Source organism: Stegostoma tigrinum, chromosome 46 (assembly GCF_030684315.1).
Source record: "Stegostoma tigrinum isolate sSteTig4 chromosome 46, sSteTig4.hap1, whole genome shotgun sequence".
Taxonomy (NCBI): Eukaryota; Metazoa; Chordata; class Chondrichthyes; order Orectolobiformes; family Stegostomatidae; genus Stegostoma; species Stegostoma tigrinum.
The window spans coordinates 12,145,571-12,164,556 of record NC_081399.1 but is presented as its reverse complement, the minus strand read 5'-3'; the positions used below and the strand labels follow the sequence as shown (position 1 = coordinate 12,164,556).

At 47.4% G+C, this 18,986-nt stretch overlaps 1 protein-coding gene across 1 annotated transcript; it reads left to right on the top strand.

Annotated features, from left to right (window-relative positions):
* Positions 1-324: 324 nt before the first annotated feature.
* LOC132207410 (hepcidin-1-like) lies at positions 325-4,622 on the top strand. The gene is made up of 3 exons (XM_059642922.1): positions 325-532; positions 1,299-1,355; positions 3,746-4,622. The coding sequence occupies exons 1-3, from the start codon at positions 440-442 to the stop codon at positions 3,848-3,850; spliced, it is 255 nt and encodes an 84-aa protein (XP_059498905.1). The 5' UTR covers positions 325-439; the 3' UTR covers positions 3,851-4,622.
* Positions 4,623-18,986: the final 14,364 nt, after the last annotated feature.

Here is an 18,986-nt window from a genome sequence, read left to right as displayed (position 1 = left end):
GGCTGTGTACACTATTTCTGCTCAAAAAGATCCTGGCTTCAGTTATGAAGGAATGTTTTGAAAGGAATGTCTGAAAGGAAGTGAGACAGAGGATTGAGAGAGGGGAAAAGGTTTCAGCAGATGACTTGGAAGTGAGTAGTTGTGAAATGTCTCCTTTATTTGTGAACATTGCGAAATGTGTTGATTCTATTTCAATTCCTTTACATCTCCTTCCCGCTTATGATGAATATGTGTGTGTTTACAACTGGGCTTACTCTGATTTCAACATCGCATAATTGGATGTGGGGTTAGTAAGTCCCAATTCCCAGAAAAGATCCCTGACTTGTTCGCTCAAACATCGAGATGTCCCTGAACCTCTCCAGAGCAGGTGTATAAAAGAAATCACACAAACCAAAGCCACATCACAGAAAAGCTCAAAGATCGGACAAGACAAGGCGAGATGGGCAGTGGTCAGATGAAAACCCGACTGGTCCTGGTCACTCTGATGCTGCTGGTCTTCACTGAGATGAGCCAGTGCCTCACAATGTCCAAGGTGAGCAAAGATACATCCCTCCCTGTTGGTGCATTTATAATGTTCATAACTGAATAAATCACCCAGAAAGACCAGCTGCTCGGCAATAGGATTTTATGTGTTCATGATTTAAAACTTGTCTGTGTGTCAATTTGGTGTCCTTATCTTCTGTTTGTTTCCTTGTTTTGTCTCCTTTATATTTTCACCCTTCAAATTCCCCATCTTCAAATTCCCCCAAAGGGTGGCAATGGCCTCGAGGTATCACAGCACTGTTAATCCAGAGACTCGGGTAATAGCCAGGGGACATTTGTTCGTATCCCACCATGGCAGATGGTGGAATTTGAATGAATAAATATCTGGAATTCAGAATCTAATGATGACCATGAACCCATTGTTGATTGAACCCATCTGGTTCACTAATGTCCTTCAGGGAAGGAAGTTACTATCCTTACTTGGTCTGGCCTTCATGTGACTCCAGACCAACAGCATTGTGATAATTGCCCTCTGAGCAATTAGGAATGGACAATAAATGCTGCCAGGCCAGTGACGCCATCATCCTATGAATGAATAAAGAAAAAATAATCTCTCCTTCCTCCAGCCCCGACACCCCTCACTGTCTCTGTACCCCTTTCAAGCCACGACAAACCCTCCCCATCTCTGTAACCTACTCTAGCTCTGACATTTTAGTCCTCAAAATGTTGTTGAATTTTCTTTCTCCAGGAACTGTTTTTGTCCTTCAGCTCTCAGCCTGCCACAATGTGTGTTGATAATTTCTCTCCTGTTACAGGTTGAGAATGGGCAAGATTCCCTGACAACTGAGAATACCCAAGCCTCTCAGGGTGAGGTAAGTTGATAGCAATTCTGTACTTTTAACTGCCTCCATGTCTGCTTTTTCTGTAGGAAGTGTCTCATTTTCCATCCATGTGCAGTTTGCAGAAGTAGGGCATTCAGCCCATCAAATCTCCTCCAGCATTTATTGATATCATGGCTGATTTGATTATCCTCAAATCCTCTTTTAACTCAACTACTGTTCAAAATACAGTCTTCCGCACCCCCGTCCCCTGCCATACAAGCTGAATAAATCTTTTCTGGACTTCCTCCAATGCCAGTGTCTCTATGCTAAGATAAGTCATTCAAAAATGCTTCCAATACACCAGCTGTGGCCTAACAAGAACCACATATAGTTTTTACAAAACCTCCCTATTTTGTACTACATTCAGTTTTGAAACAAACACCAAAATTTCATTTGACTTCACTATTTGATAAGTGGCCCAAAACTGTCACAAACTGTTAGTGCTGAGCGAATGCAGCACTTTCAGAGGATCGGTGCTGAGGGAGCATCGCACTGTCAGAGGGTCGTGCTGAGGGAGCACTGCACTGTCGGAGGGTCAGTGCTGTGGGAGTGACACACCGTCGGAGGGTCAGTGCTGAGGGAGTGGGCACTGTCGGAGGGTCAGTGCTGAGGGAGCGCTGCACTGTCGAAGGGTCAGTGCTGAGGGAGCGCCGCACTGTCGGAGGGTCAGTGCTGAGGGAGTGCCGCACTGTCGGAGGGTCAGTGCTGAGGATGCGCTGCACTGTCAGTGGGTCAGTGCTGAGGGTGCACTGCACTGTTGGAGGGTCAGTGCTGAGGGAGCGCTGCACTGTTGGAGGGTCAGTGCTGAGGGAGTGGGCACTGTCGGAGGGTCAGTGCTGAGGGAGTGACACACTGTCGGAGGGTCAGTGCTGAGGGAGTGGGCACTGTCGGAGGGTCAGTGCTGAGGGAGCGCTGCACGGTCGGGCGGTCAGTGCTGAGGGAGCGCTGCACTGTTGGAGGGTCAGTGCTGAGGGAGTGGGCACTATCAGAGGGTCAGTGCTGAGGGAGTGACACACTGTCGGAGGGTGAGTGCTGAGGGTACGCTGCACTGCTGGAGGGTCAGTGCTGAGGGAGCGCAGCACTGTTGGAGGGACAGTGCTGAGGGAGCGCTGCACTGTTGGAGGGACAGTGCTGAGGGAGTGGGCACTATCAGAGGGTCAGTGCTGAGGGAGCGCAGCACTGTCGGAGGGTCATTGCTGAGGGTGCGCTGCACTGTTGGAGGGTCAGTGCTGAGGGAGCGCTGCACTGTCGGAGGGTCATTGCTGAGGGTGCGCTGCACTGTTGGAGGGTCAGTGCTGAGGGAGCGCTGCACTGTTGGAGGGACAGTGCTGAGGGAGCGCTGCACTGTCGGAGGGTCAGTGTTGAGGGAGCACTGCACTGTCGGAGGGTCATTGCTGAGGGTGCGCTGCACTGTCGGAGGGTCAGTGCTGAGGGAGTGGGCACTGTCGGAGGGTCATTGCTGAGGGTGCGCTGCACTGTTGGAGGGTCAGTGCTGAGGGTGCGCTGCACTGTCGGAGGGTCAGTGTTGAGGGAGCACTGCACTGTCGGAGGGTCATTGCTGAGGGTGTGCTGCACTGTCGGAGGGTCAGTGCTGAGGGAGTGGGCACTGTCGGAGGGTCATTGCTGAGGGTGCGCTGCACTGTTGGAGGGTCAGTGCTGAGGGTGCGCTGCACTGTTGGAGGGTCAGTGCTGAGGGTGCGCTGCACTGTCGGAGGGTCAGTGTTGAGGGAGCACTGCACTGTCGGAGGGTCATTGCTGAGGGTGCGCTGCACTGTCGGAGGGTCAGTGCTGAGGGAGTGGGCACTGTCGGAGGGTCAGTGTTGAGGGAGCACTGCACTGTTGGAGGGTCAGTGCTGAGGGTGCGCTGCACTGTCGGAGGGTCAGTGTTGAGGGAGCACTGCACTGTCGGAGGGTCATTGCTGAGGGTGCGCTGCACTGTCGGAGGGTCAGTGCTGAGGGAGCGGGCACTGTCGGAGGGTCAGTGCTGAGGGAGTGACACACTGTCGGAGGGTCAGTGCTGAGGGAGCGCTGCACTGTTGGAGGGTCAGTGCTGAGGGTGCGCTGCACTGTCGGAGGGTCAGTGCTGAGGGTGCGCTGCACTGTTGGATTGTCGGTACTGAAGAATAACATATGATCCGGGGGCGGTTCTCAATTTGTGCGAGCTTGCTGATGTGCAAATTGACGTCTTTGTTTCTTCCATTAACAAAAATAAAATAAAATTTTCTGCCAGCTCTGACGTTTCATTCGGTGATGAAAGTTGCTGAAGATTTGTGGACTCTCCCTGCCAGTGAATGACATTGCACAACTGGTGTGGTGTCAAAGGGAGCAGGAGTCATTTTCTTTCTGGAACATTCTGATGGTTTGGTCTCCGTCTTTTCCAGGCTTCCATTTTGCTGCGACAGGAACGAATGAGTCAAGACAGGAGATGCAGATTTTGCTGTAGTTGCTGTGATTTTCAGGGATGTGGGATATGTTGCCGATTTTAAACCCTGGCTCCTCAGTAACAGAACATTATCTTGCCAAAGGTCTCACTGTCCTTATCTATTGTTTAGGATCCATTTAATGCCACTGCTTCTCACCAATTCCCACTAAAGTTCGACATTTTATGCTGCAGAGAAATGCTATTCAGCCGCTCTGCTCTGTACCTGCTCCACACTGGCATCCTCCTCCGATCGTCTCTCCGTCTCCACCAGCTTCTCCTTCTCTCCCTCGCGTATTTATCAAGTTTCCCTGTCCCCAAAATATCAACTCAATTCACCTCGCCCTCTCCCTGTGCGACTTGGTCCCACATTTCTCCCCACCACTTTCCAGGGAGTGAGTCTCACATTGTTACTTCCCCCCTCAACCACCACCAACTCCACATGGGAGCCAGTCTCACATTCCCTCCCCACTCCCCGTGGGAGTGAGCCCCATATCCTCTGCCCCACGCCAACTCCCTGTGGGATTGTGTCCCATTTCCACCTCCCCCTCAACTCCCTGTGAGAACAACTTCCACTTTCCCACCCCTGACAGGAGTGAGTCCCACATTCCCAGCCCTGTGTATCCCACCTTCTCCTTCCCTCCCTCCCCTCTGTGAGAGCGAGTCTCACATTGCCTTGAGACATTTAATTGCCTAATACTGATGTTGATGACAAGCAGGTCCCTGCTCTATGCTCTTGGTTACAAACTCAGCCTCCAAAGTGTTCATCTTGGCAGGACTATGGTTGCAAATATTGTGCTTTGTAAAGCAATGAATAAACCACTATTATCTTCAGAAAACAGCTGACCTGGTATTTCATTTGTTTGGTATCTCTTACTCCATGGTCACCCTGACATCAGGAAATAACTGTCCTCATTCCTCTCAAAGCTGAGTAAGGTCAAGAACATGGTTTCCTTGTTCAATGAGTTGCCCTGACATTTGTTACAAACATAACCAATAGCACTTCACACAGCCAACAGCCATTTGTTCATGCACAGTTTAGGTGTACAATTCTCACTGGTCTTCTCTGCTTCTCCCTCTGCCTTTAAACAGCTGCATCTTCTTTGGTTCCTCAATGTTAGAATTGGGAGCAGGGATTGCACCAGTTCCAACATACAAGGACAGCTGGCTGTGACATCAATTCCACTTTCCTCTCTGGCTCCTTATGAACCTCAAATCCTTGGTCCCTCAAAAATCTGTCCAACTCAAACCTAAAATATGACCTAAAATGACCCATCCTGCACTGCTATTTGGGGAAGAGAATTCCAAATGTGTTCCTGAAATATGCCTTAGGAGTTCTCAAAACAGCACTGCCCCTTCTACTCTCAGGTCCTCTTTGTGGTTGCGGACTTCTCCCTCCTATCCTTGACTTTCTTATGTTAGAATATGTTCAGAGTTTGTTAAGTGTAGCTGGCTTGCTGAAAAATGTATTACCTGTCCCTAATTGCACCTTGAGAAGATGGTGGAGATCTGCCTTCCTAGCTGCTGCGATCCGCATGCTGTAGGTTGACCCTGACGGAGGGAATTCAAGAATTTTGACTCAGTGACAGTGACGGAACAGCGACATATTTCCAAGTCAGGATGTTGAGTGGCTTGGAGCTGAACCCATCCAGGCAAGTGGGGAGTATTCCATCAGGCTTCTGATTTGTGCCGTGTAGACAGGCTTTGGGTCGTCAGGAGGTGAGTAATTTGGCGCATAATTCCCAGCCTCTGACCTGTTCTTGTGTGTCATAGAGTCTGTTCTTCCGTTTTTATGTTATTTTCTAACTCTCTGCACTACTGTCTATACCAATTCTTTCTTGCCTGGTCCATTTCTACCATCTATTTCTGCACAGCATCTCTCCTCAGTGTGGTTCTCCTGTGCATTAATTTACCTAGCCTGCATGAGAGGCACTGCTATCAATTGTGGCGTGTCTGTTCTTTCAGTCTTTCATGGGACTTGGCTGTCGCTGACGAGGCCAGTAGTTCATGCCCATCCCAAATGGGCCATTGAACGGGTAGTGAGAGGGGATTCACTTTCTCAAACTGCTGCAGTCCATCCTGCCTGTGTGTTGTGCGTGGATACAGCTCAATATATGTAGAGGGCCACTCCAGGAGTCTGCATAGGTCTAGACCAGGTAAGGATGGCAGATTTCCTTCCCTAATGGACAATAGGGAATATGATGGGCTTTTAGGACAATCGATTATCGTTGTCACTGTCACCATAGAACTCACTGTTACAAGAATGGTCACAATTCTACATTCAGAGAACATTTGCTATCCTTCTATGGCAGTCTTTGGCGTTCCCAGTAAGATAGGTTTTTTTTCATGGGCAGTGAAGGTCATGTTGTTCATGTCACAGATTTCAGGAATAGTCCTCATTGCAGAGCCATTTATCTCCCAGAGGTAACTGGGTGTATGCACTTGGTGCTGCACATTCAATGAACACGTCCTCCAGGATGAGTATCAGCAAAGAAAATCAGATTGTCAGACTTTAATGTAATGTTTCTGAGTAAACTGAGCACTTTAATAGAATCTGCGCACATTCAGCAATTATCTGGAAGTTATATCTAACTTATGGCAATGTCTAAATAAAATTGGTTGGAAAAACATAAATATTAAATCTTCAAAGCATATTTTTCCTTGAACGAATTGTCAGTGGCATTGAAAGGTATCATGAAAACAAATCTGTGGCAAGCTCTGTGTAATATCAAATCCAAATACATTCCAAATATTTGCTCTGTTTTTAAAAATGGAAGTGCTACTTGTTTATCTCTTCTCTCTCCCTCTTACCATGAGCCAACTGCCCATTGCCATTCTCTCCAGTGGAAATGGTACACTTTTCAAAAGCATCTCACTTTACATGACTGTCATGCCAATAGCAAATTTCCTGGTCATATTTTTCAATGTCGCAGTATATCATATTTTGAGTTTTCATTTTCCAGATTAATTTCTGTCCTACACAGTTGTTTGTAAGTTAATCTTGTGTGTTAATCCTACCATATTGGGTAGATCTGTGCAGTTTACTGTCTTCTTCACAATTGACCGTTTTGCATGTAACAGTTATCCGAAGTTTGAAGCACTCTACTGCACAATGAGAACTGACACAGTGATTGTAACCATGCTCTCTGCCCTGATTTCTTTGAGGAACATACCTTTCTGGTTTCCAAATAGCCCTGAACAAATACTTGCAACATCAACTGTGGCTGTTGCTCCAAAGTGGCCTTTTATGCAGTGACCACAGGCCAGGCGTACTCCTGAGTGAAAAGTTCTTTTTAGTTGCAATGTTGCCTTTTTGTTTGATATTACTGTTTAACTCTTTGACAATCAGGCCAGCAGAGTCTGCAGGGGACTGCAGGGTCTCAGCAATGAGAATAGCACTGACCCAGACAGGAAAAGCAGGAGGAAATCCACAGCCTTACTGTTCAGTCGATCAGGCAGTTTTGTCCTCTTGTGGCTTACGCTGGTTGTTAACTATTTAACAGCGCATTACTGAGGTGGTGATAGCGCTTCGACATGCATCACCACTGAAACTAGGAAGATTCTTTTTTTTAGATTAGATTCCCTACAGTGTGGAAACAGGCCCTTTGGCCCAACAAGTCCACACCGCCCTTTGGAGCATCCCACCTAGGCCCATCCCCCTATAACCCACATACCCCTCAACATGACGGGCAATTTAGCATGGCTGATCCATCTAACCTGCACATCTTTGGACTGTGGGAGGAAGCCAGACCACCCAAAGGAAACCCACGCAGACACGGGGAGAATGTGCAAACTCCACACAGACAGTCGCCCGAGGCTAGAATTGAACCCGGGCCCCTGGCGCTGTGAGGCTGCAGTGCTAACCACTGAGCGACTGTGCGGCCCTTATGTATTTGAGTTCCTGTATTTATGCAGCTACACAAACCAAATTCTGAGAAGGGAATGGAGAAGACGATGAAATCGCCTTTCATTTTAATATTGATTTGGTTGAAAAAAAGTTAAACCAAGGCTTTCTTCCCAAACTGAAGAAATATCAGCTTGTGTTATCCCTCTGAATGCTGGATAATTGGGGCTCATCCTGGGGTAGGTGGGACCTCTACGAACCGGATGTTCTATACTTGAAACAGAGGAGTAACCATATATCCTGGTGGCGGGGAGGGGGGCGGTGGATTTGCTAATGCTCTTCGGGAGGGTTTAAACTAATTCAGGAGGGGCGTGGGAACTGGAATTGCAGCTCCAGTGCACAGGAGGTTGAGATTAGTGAGGTCAGCAATAAGGTTTCAAGAGCGCAGGAGTGTACCAGCAAGCACGAAGGTGGTTTGAAGCTTACCTACTTCAACACCAAGAGCATCTGGAATAAGATGAGTGAACGTGTAGCATGGGTTGGGACCTGGTGCTTCGATGCTGTGGCCATTTCAGAGACATGGATAGAGCAGGGACAGGAATGGTTATTGCAGGTTCCGGGGTTTAGATGTTTCAGTAAGATCAGGGAAGGTGGTAAAAGAGGTGAAGGTGTGGCATTGTTAGTCAAGGATAGTATTACAGTGGCAGAAAGGATGTTTGATAAGAACTTGTCTACTGAGGTAGTACGGGCTGAGGTTAGAAACAGAAAAGGAGAGGTCACCCTGTTGGGAGCTTTCTACAGGCCTCCAAAAAGTTCCAGAGGTGTCGAGGAAAGGATTGAAAAGATGATTCTGGATAGGAGCGAAAGTAACAGGGTTGTTGTTATGGAGGACTTTAACTTTCGAAATATTGACTGGAGGCACTATAGTTTGAGTATTTTAGATGAGTCAGTTTTTGTCCAATGTGTGTAGGAGGGTTTCTTGACACAGTATGTAGATTGGCCAACAGGTGGCGAGGCCACATTGGATTTGGTATTGGGTAATGAACCAGGCCAGTGCTCGATTTGGAGGTAGGTGTGCACTTCTGCGATAATGACCACAATTCAGTTACATCTACTTTAGCGATGGAAAGGGATAGGTATATACTGCAGGGTAAGATTTATAGCTGGGGGAAAGGCAATTATGAGGCGATTAGGCAAGATTTAGGATGCATAGGATGGGGAAGGAAACTACAGGGGCTGGGCACAACTCAAATCTGGAACTTGTTCAAGGAACAGCAACTGTGTGTCCTTGACAAGTATGTACCTGTCAGGCAGGGAGGAAGTGGACAAGTGAGGGAACCACGGTTTACTAAGGAAATTGAACCTCTTGTCAAGAGGAAGAAGTATGCTTCTGTGTAGATGAGACATGAAGGCTCAGTTAGGGCGCCTGAGAGTTACACATTAGCCAGGAAGGACCTAAAGATAGATCTGTGAAGTGCCAGGAGGGGACATGAGAAGTCTTTGGCAGGTAGGATCAAGGAAAACCTAAAGCTTTCTATCGGTATGTCAGGAATAAAAGAATGACTGGAGTAAGATTAGGACCAGTCAAGGACAGTAGTGGGAAGTTGTGTGTGGAGTCCAAACAGTTAGGAGAGCCCGCTAAATGAATATTTTTCATCAGTATTCACACATGATAAAGACAATGTTGAATACTGAGACACAGGCTATTAGACTAGACAGGATTGAGGTTCATATGGAGGAGGTGTTAGCAATTCTAAGTGTGAAAATAGATAAGCCCCCTGGGCTGGATTGGGTTTGTCCTAGGATTCTCTGGGAAGCTAGCAAGGAGATTGCAGAGCCTTTGGCTTTGATCTTTCTGTCATCATTGTCTACAGGAATAGTGCCAGAAGGCTGGAGGATAACAAATGTTATCCCCTTGTTCAAGAAGGGGAGTAGAGACAACCCTGGTAATTGTAGACAAGTGAGCCTTACTTCAGTTGTGAGTAAAATGTTGGAAAGGGTTACAAGAAATATGATTTATAATCCTCTAGAAAGGAATAATTTGGTTAGGGATAGTCAACACATATTTGTGAAGGATAAGTCGTGCCTCACAAACCTAATTGAGTTCTTTGAAAAACTGACCAAACAGGTGGATGAGGGTGAAGCAGTTGATGTGATGAATATGGATTTCAGTAAAGCGTTTGATAAGGTTCCCCATGGCAGGCTATTGCAGGAAGCATGGAGGCATGGGATTGAGGGAGATTTAGTGGTTTGGGTCAGAAATTGGCTAGCTGTAAGAAAATAGAGGGTGGTGGTTGATGAAAATGTTCATCCTGGAGTTCAGCTACTAGTGATGGACCACAAGGATCTGTTTTGGGGCCACTGCTGTTTGTCATTTTTATAAATGACCTGGATGAGGGCATAGAAGGACGGGTTAGTTATTTTGCAGATTGCAGAGAAAGTCGATGGAGTTGGGGGTAGTGCGCAAGGATGTTGCAGGTGACAGAGGGACATATTTAAGCTGGGCTGAGTGGTAGCAAATGGAGTTTAAAGTGGAAAAGTGTGAGGTGATTCACTTTGGAAGGAGTAACAGGAAAACAGAGTACTGGGGTAATGGTAAGATTCTTGGGAGTGCACATGTGCAGAGAGATCTCGGTGTCCATGTGCATAGATCCATGAAAGTTGCCACCAAGGTTGATAGGGTTGTTAAGAAGGTGTATGGTATGTTAAGTTTTATTAGTAGAGGGTTTTAGTTTCAGAGCCAAGAGTTCATGTTGCAGCTGTACAAACCTCTGGTGCAGCCGCACTCGAACTATTGCATACGGTTCTGGTCGCTGCATTATTGGAAGGATGTGGAAGCATTGGAAAGGGTGCAGAGGAGATTTACCAGGACATTGCCTGGTATGGAGGGAGATCTTATGAGGAAAGGCTGAGGGACCTGAGGCTGTTTTCATTGGAGAGAAGAAGGTTAAGAGGTGGCTTAATGGAGACATACATGATGATCAAAGGATTAGATAGGGTGGAAAGTGAGAGCCTTTTTCCTCGGATGGTGATGGCTAGCACGAGGGACATAGCTTTAAATTGAGGGGTGATAGATATAGGACAGATGTCAGAATGTCCTGCCAACAGGAGTAGACTCGCCAACTTTAAGGACATTTAAATGGTCATTGGATAAATGAATGGATGATAATGGAAAAGTGTATGTTAGATGGGTTTCATATTGGCTTTACAGGTCAGCACAGCAACAAGGGCTGAAAGGCCTGTACTGCGCTGTAATGTTCTATGTTCTCTGTTCTATTCAGTTATGGCAAAGAAGGATTGCACTTGTGAAAAATGAAGTGTTCTCAGGATGTATTGTTTCAAACTGTACGCTATGTTTGATGCCTGCTCATTTCTCAGGATGAAACAGTCCTGGTGGTTTTTACCTCCATCCAGTCAACTAGCTCTCATTGTTTTACCTGCCAGGGGCTAAGGTCACAACAATCTCTTTCATTCAGCAGCATCTCTGTTATAATATTAAACAATAGTCCAGCCCTCTGAATTGCACAGCTTCACCTCCATTTCCCTCATGAATGGGGCTCCAGCGTCTGATCTGATTCTCACCTTGCCCTCCTGTAAGTGCATCGATTCGCTGGTCACCTGGTTTGAGATGCACAGTTTTGGCAACAGCACATGTGTTCAATTCCAGTCACTGGCCGAGGGTCAATTCCAGTCACTGACTGAGGTTAGGGTGAAGTAATCTTGTCCTCAGCCCAAGGATGAAAAACAGAAAACAGGAAAAAATGTGTCTCTTTGTCTAACATTTACCATTGTAAGAAATATTGCTGCAATGCCTTATTCAGGAGGTCATAGCAGTAAGTTGAGAAACTTCTAATAAAATTAACCAAAGCCAACATTGTTCTTCTTTAAAAAGCAAAGCATGACATCTAATTAATCTATATCCTATGAAGATAAATCAAGCAGGATGGATAAAGGGTTTTCTGTAGATGAGGCATATTTCAATTTCTTAAGGATATTTTATAACAGACCAGAAATAAATAACGCATTGTGCTGGGTTCAGTGTGTTAATTTAGATTGAGAGTTGAGTTTTGATGAGAAAAAGAATCAGGGAACAAGGGGCTACTTACAGGTCATTAAGCTGTAGCTTATACAGCATCAGAGATCAGTGCTGGGACCATGATACTTATGATTTGTGATCACACCGATACAACTTCAAGGTGAAAACTGATGTGTTGGACAGTAAGAGTTTACAAATAGTTAAGGCGTGTGAACAAAAATGGCAGATGGAGAGAGTGTAATACTGTATATTGTCGACCTGGTGTACAGCACGGAAAAGCAAACTATTCAATAACTGAAGAAGGATGGAGAATGTTGTGATACAGACCAGTCTGGGTGACCTCATATACAATTAAAACAAAAGGTTATTGCACAGGTACAGCAAATAATTAGGAGGGAGGAAGAAAAGTTTTTGTTTGATAAAGTTGGAGTTGAGAAGGAGGATCGAGTTCCAACAACTGAACAGTGTTTTGGTGAGATGGCACAGAGTAAACAGAATAGAGTTTTCATATCTTTCTGGTACTCAAAGAAACCTTTACCATCTTTAATTAAAAGTCTTGGATATGCATCTGAATGGTCACAATCTACAGGCTCCAGCCCAAGAGTTGGGAAGTGGGTAAGTCTGGAGCCTTGCTATCCATTATTACCAAGACATTGAGTTGAATGGTCTTTTTCTGTGCTGTAAATTTTCCCTATTTTGTGAGCTGTTTTGTTATCTTCTCCTCTCTGGATAGACTGAGTCCTTGATTTTTGCTTAGACACCGGCGTTTTTCTTCTCCTGACCTAAACTAGAGCCATATACTGGTTCATGTCCTGGAACTTAAACTGGATTATTGTCCAAGGGTACATCTTTTGCTGCATGATATTTATATTCCTGTGTAGTCCTTGATGTCCGAAACGCAGCTTATTCATAAGTGTGGAATGATATTTCTTTCCAGACCAGCATTTGTTATGGCTCAGCAGTAACACAATCACTTCTGATCATTTGGCTCCAAAAAAGGTGAACTGAGGGTGACCAGATCCAAATCCAAGGCTCAGTCTATTCAGAGAGGGAAAGACTAATTACTTCAAAGAAACAAGTCATTCAGCCCAGTGTGCTGGTGCTGATGAAGAAAGGCTTCCAGCCCCGTTTACACTTTCCACCTTTGCGAATCTGTATTCTAAAATTGTTAGAAACCTGATATTCAGTGTCCCAACAGATAGATTGCAAAGGACCTAATTAACCTTTCCTCTCTTCACCTTATAATGTTATTAAAGAGATAATGGGAACTGCAGATGCTGGAGAATTCCAAGATAATAAAATGTGAGGCTGGATGAACACAGCAGGCCAAGCAGCATCTCAGGAGCACAAAAGCTGACGTTTCGGGCCTAGACCCTTCATCAGAGAGGGGGATGGGGAAAGGGAACTGGAATAAATAGGGAGAGAGGGAGAGGCGGACCGAAGATGGAGAGTAAAGAAGATAGGTGGAGAGAGTATAGGTGGGGAGGTAGGGAGGGGATAGGTCAGTCCAGGGAAGACGGACAGGTCAAGGAGGTGGGATGAGGTTAGCAGGTAGATGGGGGTGCGGCTTGGGGTGGGAGGAAGGGATGGGTGAGAGGAAGAACCGGTTAGGGAGGCAGAGACAGGTTGGACTGGTTTTGGGATGCAGTGGGTGGAGGGGAAGAGCTGGGCTGGTTGTGTGGTGCAGTGGGGGGAGGGGACGAACTGGGCTGGTTTAGGGATGCAGTAGGGGAAGGGGAGATTTTGAAACTGGTGAAGTCCACATTGATACCATTAGGCTGCAGGGTTCCCAGGCGGAATATGAGTTGCTGTTCCAGCAACCTTCGGGTGGCATCATTGTGGCAGTGCAGGAGGCCCATGATGGACATGTCATCTAGAGAATGGGAGGGGGAGTGGAAATGGTTTGCGACTGGGAGGTGTAGTTGTTTGTTGCGAACTGAGCAGAGGTGTTCTGCAAAGCGGTCCCCAAGCCTCCGCTTGGTTTCCCCAATGTAGAGGAAGCCGCACCGGGTACAGTAGATGCAGTATACCACATTGGCAGATGTGCAGGTGAACCTCTGCTTAATGTGGAATGTCATCTTGGGGCCTGGGATAGGGGTGAGGGAGGAGGTGTGTGGGCAAGTGTAGCATTTCCTGCGGTTGCAAGGGAAGGTGCCGGGTGTGGTGGGGTTGGAGGGCAGTGTGGAGCGAACAAGGGAGTCACGGAGAGAGTGGTCTCTCCGGAAAGCAGACAGGGGTGGGGATGGAAAGATGTCTTGGGTGGTGGGGTCGGATTGTAAATGGCAGAAGTGTCGGAGGATGATGCGTTGTATCCGGAGGTTGGTGGGGTGGTGTGTGAGAACGAGGGGGATCCTCTAGAGCGGTTGTGGCGGGGGCGGGGTGTGAGGATGTGTTGCGGGAAAGACGGGAGATATCCCTCAACTTCCTGGACCTCTCAGTCTCCATCTCAGGCAACCAGCTTGTAACTGATGTCCATTTCAAGCCCACCGACTCCCACAGCTACCTAGAATACACCTCCTCCCACCCACCCTCCTGCAAAAATTCCATCCCCGATTCCCAATTCCTCCGCCTCCGCCGCATCTGCTCCCACGATAAGACATTCCACTCCCGCACATCCCAGATGTCCAAGTTCTTTAAGGACCGCAACTTTCCCCCCACTGTGATCGAGAACACCCTTGACCGCATCTCCCGTATTTCCCGCAACACATCCCTCACACCCAGCCCCCGCCACAACCGCCCTAAGAGGATCCCCCTCGTTCTCACACACCACCCCACCAACCTCCGGATACAACGCATCATCCTCCGACACTTCTGCCATTTACAATCCGACCCCACCACCCAAGACATCTTTCCATCCCCACCCCTGTCTGCTTCCGGAGAGACCACTCTCTCCGTGACTCCCTTGTTCGCTCCACACTGCCCTCCAACCCCACCACACCCGGCACCTTCCCCTGCAACCGCAGGAAATGCTACACTTGCCCCCACACCTCCTCCCTCACCCCTATCCCAGGCCCCAAGATGACATTCCACATTAAGCAGAGGTTCACCTGCACATCTGCCAATGTGGTATACTGCATCCACTGTACCCGGTGCGGCTTCCTCTACATTGGGGAAACCAAGCGGAGGCTTGGGGACCGCTTTGCAGAACACCTCCGCTCAGTTCGCAACAAACAACTACACCTCCCAGTCGCAAACCATTTCCACTCCCCTCCCATTCTCTAGATGACATGTCCATCATGGGCCTCCTGCACTGCCACAATGATGCCACCCGAAGGTTGCAGGAACAGCAACTCATATTCCGCCTGGGAACCCTGCAGCCTAATGGTATCAATGTGGACTTCACCAGTTTCAAAATCTCCCCTTCCCCTACTGCATCCCTAAACCAGCCCAGTTCGTCCCCTCCCCCCACTGCACCACACAACCAGCCCAGCTCTTCCCCCCCACCCACTGCATCCCAAAACCAGTCCAACCTGTCCCTGCCTCCCTAACCGGTTCTTCCTCTCACCCATCCCTTCCTCCCACCCCAAGCCGCACCCCCATCTACCTACTAACCTCATCCCACCTCCTTGACCTGTCCGTCTTCCCTGGACTGACCTATCCCCTCCCTACCTCCCCACCTATACTCTCTCCACCTATCTTCTTTACTCTCCATCTTCGGTCCGCCTCCCCCTCTCTCCCTATTTATTCCAGTTCCCTCTCCCCATCCCCCTCTCTGATGAAGGGTCTCGGCCCGAAACGTCAGCTTTTGTGCTTCACAATGTTATTAAAGACCCAGGTTGTATCTGGCAGCACATGTCTAAACGTGTCTGATGCCTGCAATTGTTCAGCTGAACACCCAATTCCGATAGAGTTTGAGTTAACCTCAGGAGCCCTTAATTTGAATTCCTCCAATTTTCTTTGTGAATTAACAAACATTTTCTCACCAAATTTTTCAAAGAGAACGTCAGATGACAAATCATCCACTGTCAAGGTTCAATGCATACAATACCATAATCATACTTAAATATTAAGTCAATAACTCATAAAAATAGAGCTGTCGACAGGATTGCTCATTATGCAGGATTGCGCATTAATTATACTGTTATTTGTTACACTAATTACAATTAATAGGCAGGAAAGCAGCACAATGAATGAGAGGTTGTCAACTGTGTCAAAGTCAGGAGGTTTTTGCTTCATCATTCATTGTTAAGTTCAAAAACCACATGACACTAGGCCTTTGTCCAACAGGCTTCATTGAAAACCCAAGCTTTCAGAGCCTCGTGCTCCCCGCAGACGCTTGTGAGGGAGGAAGCAAAACAACACAGAGCCTATAAGTAAAAGCTCAGAGGGTCATTCACTGATGCAAATTAAACAGATCTCAGATGCTGTCAAAGTTTTAAGCAATTAGAAAAGAATTGCAGGTTCTAATTCGTGAATACACAAATCCCTGACTTTCTGCCCAAAGACAATTAAAGGTTTAATCAAAGAAGAGGTGACATCTCAGGTCAGACATCTCAAGCCAGACAATGCATGTCAGGTATGTGTTCAGAAACTGTTTCTAAAGTAGGAATTTACAAAACACCACATTGACTTACTGTCTGCAAATTTTGTGTTTTTTGAACAAACCAGAATGTATCTACTGACATAAATGAGCAAATCAAATTTACCCCATACTCTTGTGAGTGTGATCATGCATGTGCAAGTGTGTTTGTGTGAGTTCCCCACTGGGAAGGAACATTTCTGTCTGGCAATTGTTGCACAGTGTCCGTTCGTTTGGATCAACATCTGAGTTCACTGTAGGGAGGGCAAACTCATTTCACAGCTATGATTTCGGAATTTAGTTCTTCTGTTCAGAAAAGATAGCAGACAACCCAGTGGGGCATTTCTCTTGAAAAAAAACTAATTTCATTTGTTAAGACAGTGGCTGCATTTCACCTCCTGGCCGCCAGAGGGAGCCACTCTGTGAACAGCGGGACAGGAGCTGCATCTTCTCGCTGACCTCCATAATAGGACCAAAGAAAACCTTCCACATTAAACAAATGTTCACCTGTGCAACCACTAATGTGGTATATTGTATCCACTGTTCCCGATGTGGCCTCCTCTTCATTGGGAAACCAAGCAGAGGCTTGGAGACTGCTTTGTGAAGCACCTATACTTGGTTCGTGACAAGCCTCAACACCTCCCAGTCGTGAACCACTTCAACTCCCCCTCCCACACCTTGGACGACATGTCCATCCTGGGCCTCCTCCAGTGCCTCAGCGATGCCACCCGAAGGTTGCAGCTTCAACACATATTCTGCTTGGGAACCCTGCAGCCCAATGGTATCAATGTGGACTTCACAAGCTTCAAAATCTCCCCTCCCCCAACTGCATCCCAAAACCAGCCCAGCTCGTACCTGCCTCCCCAACCTGCCCATCCTCTCACCTATCCCCTCCTCCCACCTCAAGCCCCATTCCCATCTCCTACCTACTAGCCTCATCCCACCCCCTTGACCTGTCCGTCCTCCCTGGGCTGAGCTATCTCCTTCCTAACTCCCCACCGACACTCACCTTTACTGGCTCCATCCCTACCTCTTTGAATTGCTTGTCTCCTCTCCATCTATCTTCTCTTCTATCCATCTTCTAAACGCCTCCCCCTCTCTCCCTGTTTATTTCAGAACCCACTTCCACTCCCCCATTTCTGAAGAAGGGTCTCGGCACAAAACATGAGCCTTCCTGCTCCTCTGATGCTGCTTGGCCTGTTCATGCACCTCCATACCTTGTTATCTCAGACTCCAACATCAGCTGTTCCTCCATCTCTGGGACAGGAGCAAATTGTCCCGAAAAAAAATCTGCCACTTGTGCAGTGGTACGGGGAGGCCAGCAGAGGATGCCAATGTATCACTGTAAGCACAAGAGGGACAGACCCAGACAGACAGGGTCAGAGACATTGGTTTGTCACTTTTTAATTTATTCATTCAAGCGTCCTACCAGGACAAACTATGTCGCCATTGCAGGCAGAGGTGGATGTGCACACCCACAGATATATCACTGTATCACTTTAAACACAAGAAGAGTAGACAGAGAAACAGATAGATGGGGTTTAACTCCATTTCAATGGCGGCAGCTCAGCAAAAATTACAGCTAAAGGGAAACTCAAGTAAAGTCCTTTGAATTTCTTCAGTCTTAGAGCATTTAAGCTCGTATTTAGGGCAGTGGGATGTTCCTTCTGCAGGATGTGGGAGCTCAGGGAGCCTTGCATTGTCCTTGATAAAAACACCTGCAGGAAGTGCACCCAGCTGCAGCTCCTGGCAGAGCGTATTGGCGTGACAGATCTGGAACTGGATGCAATCAGGATCATCAGAGATGCTGAGTACATCCTAGATCAGATTTTACCTGAGGTGGTCACACCAAAGATGCAGGCAGCGAGTAGCTGGATGAGCACCAGGAAAGGCAAAGGGAGCAGACAGAGAGTGCAGGATTCACCTGTGGCCAATGCCCTCAAAAACAAATATACCATTTTGGGTACTGATACGGGACAATGACCATTTGGGGAAAGCAGCAGGAGCCAGGTCAGTAGCACTATGACTGGCTCTGGGACACAGCAGTGAAGGGTAAAGTTAATCAGGACCTCAGTGATTGGAAACTCGATAGTTCGCGGGAACAGACAGGAGATTCTGTGGCTGCAGATGGGAATCCAGGATGGTGTGTTGCTTCCCGGGTGCCAGGGTCCAGGTGTCTCAGACCAGCTGCAGGATGTTCTCAAGGGGAAGGGTGAGCAGCCAGAAGTTATTGTGCATTTCCGCGCAAATGAGATTGGTAGACATAGGAATGAGGTCCTGTCGAGTGATTATAGAGTGCTAGGAAAAGGTTAAAAATCAGTACCTTGACAGAGATAATCTCCAGATTACTTCCAGTGCCACGTGCTAGTGAGGGTAAGAACAGAAGAATATGGCAGATGAATGCGTGGCTAAAGAATTGGTGCAGGAAGCTGGGATTCAGAGTCCTGGATCATTGGGATTTTTCTGAGGCAGGGGTGACCATGTCAATTGGGACGGGTTGCACCTGAACTGGACAGGGACCAATATCCCACCGATCAGATCTGTGAGTGCTACAAGGGAGGATTTAAGCTAGATTTGCAGTGGTGTGGGATTTTCAACAGCAGGGAGGCAAGTGCAAGGCTGGAAGGAGATACAGTAATCAGAAATAGCAAGTTCAAGGCATAGGTCAGGCTGAGACAAGACAGGGAGTGAGGAATACCTGCTGGATTAAATTGCATCTATCTTAATGCAAGAGGGCTGACAGGTAACTCCAATAAAGTCAGGGCATGGATAGGACAGAGGTGGAAGAAAGAGGGGAGGGGGAG

What these genes read in the sequence shown, in the direction of transcription:
- LOC132207410 (XM_059642922.1), top strand. Translation starts at nt 440, where the DNA reads ATGGGCAGTGGTCAGATGAAAACCCGACTGGTCCTGGTCACTCTGATG. An exon ending in AGTGCCTCACAATGTCCAAG is followed by an intron (nt 533 to 1,298) that starts GTGAGCAAAGAT and finishes CTCCTGTTACAG; the next exon opens with GTTGAGAATGGGCAAGATTC. An exon ending in CCCAAGCCTCTCAGGGTGAG is followed by an intron (nt 1,356 to 3,745) that starts GTAAGTTGATAG and finishes CGTCTTTTCCAG; the next exon opens with GCTTCCATTTTGCTGCGACA.